Source organism: Temnothorax longispinosus, unplaced genomic scaffold, assembly GCF_030848805.1.
Source record: "Temnothorax longispinosus isolate EJ_2023e unplaced genomic scaffold, Tlon_JGU_v1 HiC_scaffold_47, whole genome shotgun sequence".
Classification (NCBI taxonomy): domain Eukaryota; kingdom Metazoa; phylum Arthropoda; class Insecta; order Hymenoptera; family Formicidae; genus Temnothorax; species Temnothorax longispinosus.
The window spans coordinates 34,825-46,532 of NW_027270308.1; the positions used below are offsets into that span (position 1 = coordinate 34,825).

Sequence of the window (11,708 nt, forward strand, 5' to 3'; positions counted from 1 at the left end):
TCGAACTCTGCGACGCGTGTTTATCGCGCTAATCCAACGGCTGATATTCTCAGTGTTCAACTCGAGGAATATTATCGAGAATATTCCCTCGGGACTTGCGCGAGCGCCGAACGGAGCCGTCCGTTATCCCTCACCTTGGCGACCTAACTTTCGTGATTGTTTTCGCCGGGTTTCAATATTGTTGGTTCGAGTTGCCGTCGCCTCCGACTGCCTATTCGTCGTTTACCCTTCGCTCTTAGCTTCGTCTGTCTGTGGTGGACGACCCCTCTGACGTCATGTCGAAAAACGCATATGCCCGCCGCGAAGTATGCAATCGGCGTATGCAAGAAATACACGACCTCTCCCTACAAGCCGCGACCGACGCGGCAATCCGAGCGACCTTCATCGCTCGCTACTCGAGCGTAGCGAAGATCGCGGACGATTTTGAGGCCACCCACCTGAAGGTCATCCAAGAAGCGGCGGATTTCGAGGTCGAGGACGAAATCCGAGCCAGTTTCGACAAAATGCATTACGCCGTAAAGAGTCGATATCACCGTGAAACGGGCGCGCCATTCGGAGGCGCGCCGGCACAGCCCTCGGGTCAGGCCTCGGTGGTCAAGTTGCCTAAGATCCCGCTACCGCAGTTTTCCGGCGACCTTACGTTGTGGCCTTCCTTCATCGCGTTGTTCAACGCGTCGATACACAACCAGCAGATCTCCGCGATAGAGAAATACCAGTATCTGCTGGCTTCGCTCAAAGGGGAACCACTCAACGTGGTGAAAAACCTGCCGTTTTCCGATGAGTACTATCTGATCGCCTACGACTCGCTGGTCGATCGATACCGGAATAAGAGAAGGTTAGCGGACCATCACTTGAATTCGATAATCGAGGCAAAGCCATTGAAGGCGGAGTCGGCCGAGGCTCTTCACCACTTATTAGATACGTTTACCGAGAACACGCGCGCGCTCGCGTTGATGAAGTTCCCTACCGATTCATGGGACTTTATCCTACTGAAGTTTTTGTTAGACAAGCTTCCTTGTTCCCTTCGGGAAAAATTCGAGTCTGCTCACCGGGCTGAGGAAATACCGCGATGTACTCAACTCACGAAATTTCTAGCGGAACATTGTCAGGTTCTCGAGGCCGTCGCGGGCCCGTCCTCCAAAACCAAGTCCACGCCGGTCTCTTCGTTCGTGACTAGCACGGCCGATTGCCCCGTTTGTAAAGAGCCTCACTACGTGTCGAAGTGCACCCCGTTTTTGAAACTCTCGCCGAGAGAGAGGCAGGCTAAGGCTCGCGACTTAAAATTGTGCTTCAACTGCCTGCGCTCAGGGCACGGATCGAAAGATTGTCCCTCCGCGTGGACATGCCGATCGTGCGGTATGCAACACCATACGCTGCTGCATTTCGAGCAGGCCAGCGTCCCATTCCCCGCGAACGCTCCGGCGGTCACTCCGGTCGACGACCCCGCGGCGCCGGGGGATACAGACGGAAGCTAGACGACCACATTGCCTTGAGACATCATGGGCGCGCGCGCTTCACCACTCGTGATGTCTCTCGTCCGTTCGTCGCACGGGCGCGTTCGCGACGAAGATGTTCGTGGTCGTGGTTTTCGTTTGAACGAGGTCGAGTCCTACACACTCACCCCGTCCCGGGTCCCTTACGACTCATCGTGCACCGTCGAGTCACCATACACTCACGGTGCTTTTGGACACCGCCGTCTTGGCGCATCACCACTCGGGTGGCGCCGAACGGTAGGACCTCGTTACCGCCGTCTTGGCGTAGCACCATCGTTCTCCCGCTATCACGGAGGGCTTCGGGTGTCGCCGAACGGCTGGACCTCATTCGGAGGTCACACATCGTCACGCGTGATGTCTCTCGTCCGCACGTCGCTTGGGCACGTTCGCGGCGAGGATATTCGCGTAATCGTAGCTCGTTGAACGAGGGCGAGGCCCTACACCCTCGCCCCGTTAACGCGCACCGTCGAGTCACCTACACTCACGGTGCTTTTGGACACCGCCGTCTTGGCGCATCACCACTCGGGTGGCGCCGAACGGTAGGACCTCGTTACCGCCGTCTTGGCGTAGCACCAACGTTCTCCCGCTATCACGGAGGGCTTCGGGTGTCGCCGAACGGCTGGACCTCATTCGGAGGTCACACATCGTCACGCGTGATGTCTCTCGTCCGCACGTCGCTTGGGCACGTTCGCGGCGAGGATATTCGCGTAATCGTAGCTCGTTGAACGAGGGCGAGGCCCTACACCCTCGCCCCGTTAACGCGCACCGTCGAGTCACCTACACTCACGGTGCCTTTGGACACCGCCGTCTCGGCGTATCACCATTCGGGTGTCGCCGAACGTAGGACCGCATTACCGCCGTCTTGGCGTATCACCACGTCCCTCCCGCTATCACGGAGGGCTCGTCGGGTGTCGCCAAACGGCCGAACCTCACTCGGAGGTCATAACCGTCGAGTCACACACACTCACGGCGTCATTGGATCCCGCCGTCTTGGCGTACTGCCACGTCCCTCCCGCAACCACGGAGGGCTCGTCGGGGTTCGCCAAACGGCCGGACCTCATTCGGAGGTCCTGCACAAGCTCGCTCGCTTTGAGCCTCGAGTGGAACCTTCCCACAGTTCGGAAACCCCTCCGATCGAGGAGGAGAAAATGTATCGCTCGTGGCGCTCGATCCGCCTGACGCGTGCACGTTCATTGCTCGAAAGATTCTCTTCAATCGAGAAAATTGGCAGAATTATAGCATACATTCTCAGGTTTGTACATCACTCCGTGCAAATCTGCTCCTACGACTTTGGCCATAGATCAGCTCGAACTGCATTCCGCGTTACTACTCGTTGTAAAGAGTGTACAGGCGAATGCTTTCCGCGATGAGATCGATCGCTCCAAAGCGGGAGAAGGCTCCCCAAGCCCTTTCGCAACTCGCTCCCTTCCTTGATCCGGTGGGTATTCTCAGGGTGGGCGGCGGGCTTGCAAATCCGGATTGACATTTGAGAACAAGCACCCTGCCTTACTGCCCTGTAAACATAGGCTCACGGATCTCGTTATCGAACGCGTGCACCGCACGAACATGCACACTGGTCGGCGCACGCTGCAATACCTGCTCACGCAACATTGTTGGGTCCTCGGGGGGCATCGCGCTATACAACGCGTACTCTCGAGATGTCATCAATGTTTCCGCGTAAATCCACACACTTCTCAGCCCCTCATGGCGGAATACCGGCCGATGGGGTCCGACGGGCCAAGCCATTTTCGATCAGCGGCGTTGATTTCGCGGGACCGTTCAACTTAGTTACGCGGCGAGCCCGGGGGGTCTCCTCCGTCAGAGTATACGCGTGCCTGCCGACCTCGAAGTCCTATCGCCGGGTCACTTCCTCACGATGGAACCGCTCGTCTCCGTTCCCACTCAAGACGTGACCCCGTTACCGATGAATCGTCTGAGTCGGTGGCAACTCGTCCAACGAATACGCCAGGACTTCTGGAAGCGCTGGCATCAGGAGTATCTCCATACGCTGCAACAGCGCCCCAAATGGTGGACCTCCGTCAACCCGCTCGGAGTCGGGTCGTTAGTCCTCCTCAAGGACTCCAACATGCCTCCTCTGCGTTGGAGGCGAGGACGAGTGGAGGCGCTGCATCCGGGCAGCGACGGCGTCCCGCGTGTCGCCACGGTGCGGGTGGCGGACGGCACGATCACGCGTCCCCTAGTGAAGCTGTGCCCCCTGCCGATGGGCCCTGCTCCACAGGCGACCGATTCAAATTGATAATAAAATACAACTCGTTGTATTTTGGTGGGCGGTATGTTTGGCGCTCACCAAACTGTAGATGGATGCATGTATCATACTTAATTGTTTAGTCTCGTTACTCGTTGTATATAGCATTCTTGCGTACCTAGTATTAAGTATTTCGGTGACTCGCGCGAAACGTCGGCGGATCGCGATCAACGCGGAATCGATAATTGCGCGACTCACCAATCGGTGCTGCCCTCGCTCACCCCACGAGGGCACCCGCCTGAAGAACAAGCACTCGCTCGCGACACTGTTCCAGCGCCGCGAGCTCTCGGCACTCATCGTTACGACGTCTCGGAGCACAGAGAGATTAACGGAGCACAGAGAGATTCGGAGCAGGGAGATTGCGCTCTATATCCGGAGTCGCGAGATAGTGCGATCGCCTACTTTCTCGGCCTGCTTGTGTGCTGCTTTTGCCTGCTTACTCCTGCTTGCTTGCTGCCTGCCTTAATTTACTGCTGCCTGCCTCGCTTTCGCTTTGCTTGCTGCCCTGCCTGCGTTGCTGCACGAGCCCGATCGCGACCGAGACGAATCCTCCAGGAGTCGACGGCACAACGAACGGTGAGTCGCATTTTAACTTCGCTTTGGGGAGACTTTACACATCTCCCCTGGTCCTTCGAGCTTCGCTTTATCGCAAATCCGGGTACGGCTCTACCGCCCCCCGAGCACCCCACCATGCTCCTACTCACTCCAACGCACTCCAAAAACTCATCTGCTCCAATCGCAACCTTTACTCGTGATCCAAGTGCTCTCTGGTGTATATTGGAGTATGCGACGCGAACAAACCTAAAGTCTAAAGGTGAAATTTCATGGGCAGTGAAATGCTGCAGCAGCGAGCAGCAGTTTAGTAATTTCTTAGAAAATTCCTAGGAAATTACTAAACTTCCCTAGAAATTATTAAACTTTTCTAGAGATTACTTAGTAATTTTTAGGAAATTACTAAACTACTGAAAACCCACAGTCCGTATCTACTAATAGCTGTAGTAAGCCTCAAGATGTAAGAAATTGACCAATCACAGTCGATTATTCTTCTCACATTCGCCTGTAATTGGTCAATTGCTTACGGCTTGAGGCTTAAGCGGGGAACACAGACTTTTGCATAACGCATAATACGTAAGCATGAGAAAACTGATTGGCCTATTTCCTTATGCACATTTGTATGAACCAATCAATTTTCTTATGCTTACGCATTATGCGTTGTGCAGAAGTGTGTGCTCCCCGTTTTACTACACCCATTGTACCCATTGTAGATACGGACTTAAGGCCATTGCACGTAACAAAGTTTTAGTCATAATCGTAAGGCCGTAAGAAAATAATCACACTCGATTATTCTTCGAGCTCAAGGAGAATAAACAACTGTGATTGGTCTATTTTCTTACGGCCTTACGATTATGACTAAAACTTTGTTACGTGCAATGGCCTTTAGGCCGGTATTCATAGTCGGTTCTTATTTTAAGATCGTCTTAAGTAATGTCTTAAGATGCTAATACGGCTTTGTGATTGGTTAATGACATCTTAAGATTGTACTTAAGACGGTCTTAAATATAAGAACCGACTATGAATGACCGGCCTTAGGGTGCCTCCCCATGCAGGACGAAATTTCGGAAAACGGAATCTCGGAATCATTCAGATTGGTTAGCCTCATGAGACTAACCAATCAGAATGATTCCGAGATTCCGTCCTGCATGGGGAGACACCCTAACGCCTTGTGTCCTCCAGCTCGAAGAATAATCGACTGTGATTGGTCTATTTTCTTACAGCCTTACGATTATGACTAAAACTTTGTTACGTGCAATAGCCTTAACAACAGAATAAAAATATAGAATTATGATTGGTTGATACCTATATGCGTTATGCAAAAGTCTGTGCTTCAGCATTCAGTTTGTTAATTTTTTAATAAAAATGCAATAAATTATTAAAGTAATGATGGAGCAATTAAGGAGCAATCGTTTTATGTTGGATATACTTGCAGAGAACTATAGGAAATATGTTATTCCAAAAAAATAAGTGGTTTTTTGCTAAAATATCATTAAAAATTAATTATACGAATGGAGCAATTGAATATCACAATAAAGCAAGCGAGAATCAGTTATTCTAGCAAAAATCAATAGGAAATATTGACTAAACTCTTTGAGATATAGTTATAAACAATAGAGCTGTTATATTAGGTTTGAATATTTCCGCCAATGGCTGCCGAGCCATAGTTACAATAGGCGGCCGATAAGTGGCGGTGGCGTTACTTGTGAAATGATCAATTTGTTAATTTTTCAATGAAAAATGCAATAAATCATTAAAATAATGATGAAGCAATAAGAAGCAATTAAGGAGCAATCGTTCTATACCGGTTTTAATTGCATAGAATTATTAAAAATATGTTTTTGAGTGAAAATTAGGAAATTTTCGTTTTTTTTTAATATTTTAAAAGGGGAGCAATTGTTGATTCTGAGGGAGCAATCAGGGAGCAATCGTTTGAGCTATGGTTCATTAAAAAATATGAACTTCCAGCGCCAACTTATTTCCAGGTGGCCTTTGGCTATCTGTCTATTAATCTGTGGTTTGAGCGACTAGGTCCAATCCACAATAGGTGTCGCAAGCCGTAGCCAGGGAATTGACCAATCACAATCTAATAATTGACTTGTGGATTGGACCTAATCGCTTTAACCTGTGTTGAATTCAGATGTGAATATCGGCCATACTCCTGTAAACACACCTTTGCTTTCTATTTATACCACGAGATGGCAGTATAGCATTGTTTACTATCATCAGAGAGAAACCTGAGAGCGGCCACCGGGATCATTCCGTTCCAGCGGACGTATACTGACGCGCCGCCTGAGAAAGTGGACGTCAACTACGTCGTTACGCTCGGTAACGGTACACACATGGTTCGTGTCCGTGCTATGGTTTGTGTCCGACCTACTCAGATGGAGGGGATATGCCAGTCGGCTGACCGGCACTCGGCAAGCTTCGAGCGGGGAGAGAAGCAGGGCAGACATACGATCTGCTGTCTCCTTCTCGCTTGAGCTGTGACGTAGCTGCTTAGCACGCGCCGGCTATGCCACGATGCCATGCATTTCGGGTATCGCTCCTCGCGTTTCGCCGAATGCCGAGTCTCGCGTTGGCAAATCGACGATGCGCTATACGTTACATTTACGTTTATATTTACAAATCTTAATTTTTATATTTATAAATAAGTAAATAAATAAATATATGTATATGTATATATATATATATTTGAAATTTATAAATATAAAAATTGAAATTATAATTAATTAAAAAATATTTATAAACATAAAAATTAAAATTCGTAAATGTAATGTATAGAAATCCCCGTTCTGGCAAATTTGCTCTTATATCAAAAAAGGCTTACATTAAAAACCTTTACTTTAGCATAATAGTATTTAAATTTAATATTTAAATGCATAACAATAATTACATATTAACTATATCGAGAAAAAAAGTAGTTTATAATGTTCTTTTTACTCTTATTAAATTTAAATTAGCTATTAATGTTTATAAGCGGCCACGAGCAACAACAGAGAGATATTGAATTAAAATAAAAACAATTTCTTAAATAAACAATACACATGCTTAACGTTTCGACTGTACTGAGTCTTCTTCAGAACGGATTACTACGATAGAAAAAGATAAATATAAAAAAACATGATAATTAATGTTCAAGTTTACATACTAAAACATTAAACATTAGTCTAGACTAAAACATTAAACAATCATCTAATAATATAAACAAAGTAAACAATAATCTAATTAAATCACAAATATAAAAACACCGGAATAATCGAATAAAACCATAACAAGATAAATTTATATTTATATTGAGAAGTGGTAAAATCTCTTCTGTCAGGAAGAGAATGTAAAGAATTATTAACGGAGGTATTCTGATTTAAAAAATCTTTAAAATATATATTTTTCAGGAACTTTTTATAGGGAAACGAAGAAAGTGAATAACGTTAAACTTTGCATGTTCTCTTCACCTTATTTAAAAAATTTATTTTTATTTTTTAAGTAACAAAAATGCTCTTTTTTCTGTTATATCCTGGTCACCATAAATGACAGACGATGTAAATAATTCTAGCTGTTTTAGGTATCTGAAACGCAAAAAGCTAAAATTTCTTATTCAGAAGAAGTATATGTGGCTATAGTCTGAACTAGAACTAAACCAATATTTCCATTCTAGGTTCTAGGCGGCTTTTTTATCAAAAATATTATTAATCAATATTAAATAAACCATTTACGAAATCTGAGCTTAGATTTTATATAGTAGCCTAATAATATTTTTTATATACTATATTTACATATTTTTCCAACTTTAATCAACTATAATACGCGCCGATTAACTTGTCAGACTTACAACACAGCTCCTATTGGATTAATAAAATCCCCTCACACCCCTCTAATTAAATCGATTTAAATAATAGTAAAGAATTTACTACTCCAACAGGAGCTGTGTTGTAAGTCTGACAAGTTAGTCAGCGCGCAATTTATTAAGATTGGAAAAATATACGTGTAATTATACATAAAAAACATTATTAGGCTATTAAGATCCAAGCTCGGATCGTACACGGCTTATTTAATATTGATTGATTGTATAACGGTCACATAAAACGGTCTTATTTCTCTTATATTATTAAAAATCAGAATAATAAATTTATTTCGCCAGTGAATAGAATAATAGTTAAAGCAGCTTAAATCGACAGGTATCAGAAACGTAAAAACCAAAAATTTTCTTATTCAGAATAAGTGATATGGGTTATCGTCTGAACTAGAATAAACATTTTCTTTTAATAAAATACTAATAAAATTTTGAAAAAAGTTATAATATTTTAAATAAAAAAGTCGCTCAGAATGGAAATATTGATTTAGTTCTAGTTCAGACGATAGCCACACTTCTCCTGCAGAATAAGAAAATTTTAGCTTTTTGCGTTTCAGATACCTAAAACAGCTAAAATTATTTACATCGTCTGTCATTTATAGTGACCAGGATATAACAAAAAAAAGAGCATTTTTGTTACTTAAAAAATAAAAATAAATTTTTAAAATAAAGTGAAGAAAACATGCAAAGTTTAACGTTATTCACTTTCTTCGTTTCCCTATAAAACATTCCTGAAAAATATATATTTTAATGATTTTTTAAATTAAAATATCTCCGTTAATAATTCTTTATACATTCTCTTCCTAACGTGTGTGTGAAGCTATCGTCTCATTTTGCAGAAACTCACAAATTATTGAGAGTTCTGGCTTCTTTCAAAAAACGCGTCAGTACAAACTGAGACGCTATGTTCACGCAGCGTCTCATTTTGTCCTACACAAGTTCCACCACTGTATCTCATCAGATTTTGCAAGATCTATAGTTCTATAACAGTTCTATAAAGAGTTCTGCCATATAAAAGCAAAAAAATTAATTATAAGGTACTAAAAAAAATTACAATGCATCGAGTATACCGGTTGAGACGCCAGTTGAAATCTCGGAGTTCCGGTTTATGTAAAATCTTTTTCGAGTAGTTTTGAGCATATTGAAACATTTTCTAAAGAGTTCCGAGCGTTAGAATCTTTGTGTTATATTTAAAAAAATTAATATTAACCGAAAAGTAATCATGACAGAAGAAGATGAGACGCTGTGCGAAATCTCGGAGTTTTGGCTTATATAAAATATTTTTCGTATAGTTCTGAGCATACTAAAGCATTTTCTAAAGAGTTCCCGCCACTAGCTACGTTGTATATATATGTTATTAACTTTAGCAAACACTAGCTACGTTGTATAATTTTTAAATAAATTAATACCGCTCGAAAATCAGGAATTTATCGAAAATAAGGTGAGACGCTGGCCGTATTTTGGCAGTTCTGTGAGTTCTGCTATAATTCTCGTGTAGTTCTGAACGTGTTCTAACGTTGTCCCATTTTATTCTGGCAATAAGCATTATTTATTCATTTTTTAAATAATTCTTATCGCTCGAGAAAGACCCTATTCTCGATAAATTCCTGACTTTCGTGCGTTATTAATTTATTTAAAAATTATACAACATTGCCAATGCCCGGAACTTTTTAGAAATTGTTTTAGTATGCTTAGAACTGTACGAAAAATATTTTATATAAGCCAGAACTCCGAGATTTTCTACAGCGTCTCACCCACATACCCGTAAATGCGTCTTTCTTGGGCGATAAAAATTATTTAAAATATGAATAAATAATGCTTATCGTCAGAACTCTTTAGAAATAAACGTTAGAACACGTTCAGAACTATACGAGAATTATAATAGAACTCACTGTTACCCATGTGTATTGTTTATTTAAGAAAGTGTTTTTATTTTATCCAATTATCCTTCTGTTGTTGCTCGTAATTTGGCCGCTTGAACATGCATAGGTAAAATAAATTTAATAAGAGTGCAAGAAACATTATAAATTACCATTTTTTTCTCAATATAGTTAATAATATAATTATTGGTATGCATTTAAATATTAAATTTAAAATTTATTATGCAAAGTAAAGGTTTTTAATGTAACACTTTTTTAAATAGAAAAGCATAGAACAGTGATTTCTATACATTACATTTACGAATTTTAGTTTTTATGTTTATAAATATTTATTTAATTAATTATATTTGCAATCTTTATATATTTATAAATTTCAAATATATATACATATATATATATATATATGTATATATATATTTATTTATTTAATTATAAATAAAAAAATTAAAATTTGTATACAAACAAATGTAACGTATAGAGCGGGTATAGCGTATCGTCGATTTGTCAGTTCGAGACTCGGCACTCGGCGAGACACGAGACGCGAAAGCCGGGCCGTGCAAAGCGGCAACGTCACAGCTCAAGAGAGACAGCAGATTGTATGTCTGCCCTTCTCTCCCCGCTCGAAGCTTGCCGAGGGCCTAGCGTACACGGACAGAGAGGAAAGGCTTGCGCGACCAGCATATCCCCTCCATCTGAGTAGTTCGGACACGAACCATAGCATGGATACGAACCCATGTATCGTTACCCGAGTCCTCTCTGATCGTTACCGAGCGTAACGCCGTAGTTGACGTCCACTTTCTCAGAGGGCAGATTAGGACAGACGTCTCCCGAAGCCGGATGGCCGCTCTCAGGTTTCTCTCTGCTATCATTATTGTTTTATATTATTTATAAAGTATAAAATCATCGGTCTAGATAATATCAAACATTAAATAAAGATATAGTTAAAGCGAATATATATTAAATTATAAAGAAGATATAGAAGATATAGAAGATAGAAGATAGAAGATAAAAGATAGATGATAGAAGATAGAAGATATATAGAAGATAGAAGATAAAATATGGAAGATAGAAGATAGAAGATAGAAGATGGAAGATAGAAGATGGAAGATAGAAGATGGAAGATAGAAGATAGAAGATAGAAGATGGAAGATGGAAGATAGAAGATAAAATAAAGAAGATAAAGATAGAATATTAAAGTATATTTGTATAAGAAGACAATAAAAAAAATTGTTTCGATTATGACAAAACGAGGCAGAAAATATGCAGTGTCGCCAGAGGACATTTTAATAATTTTGCTTGAAAATGATTTTAATATTCTAGATAATAATGACAAAATTAAAAGGAAGAAAGACAAAATTTGGGAAAAAATATCTGAAGCCCTAGATAATCGCATGAAACCAGTGACTTTATACTTTTATATATTTCAAAATCGGCATGATGTTTACTTAAAGTACAGAAAAACAATAGGTTTAGCGGTAGATAACATCCAAAAAATACAGACTGTGCACTCAAATACTTTCGAAAAAGATGAAAGCATAGATAAATCTCCAGAAAAGAAAAATATCAAAAAATCAAAGCAATTAATTTTTGATATAGAGATAGAAGGTGAGGAGTGGGATTCCATTAAACCCATAGAACATCAAAAAGGTAATTATGTTTTTCAA

General features: G+C 42.0%; 1 protein-coding gene across 1 annotated transcript; it reads left to right on the forward strand.

The window, feature by feature from the left end:
- The first annotated feature begins 275 nt into the window (after positions 1-275).
- Positions 276-1,475, forward strand: LOC139824615 (uncharacterized). Its single transcript, XM_071797152.1, has one exon. It carries the CDS (start codon positions 276-278, stop codon positions 1,473-1,475), a length of 1,200 nt encoding a protein of 399 aa, XP_071653253.1.
- The last annotated feature ends 10,233 nt before the right edge of the window (positions 1,476-11,708 follow it).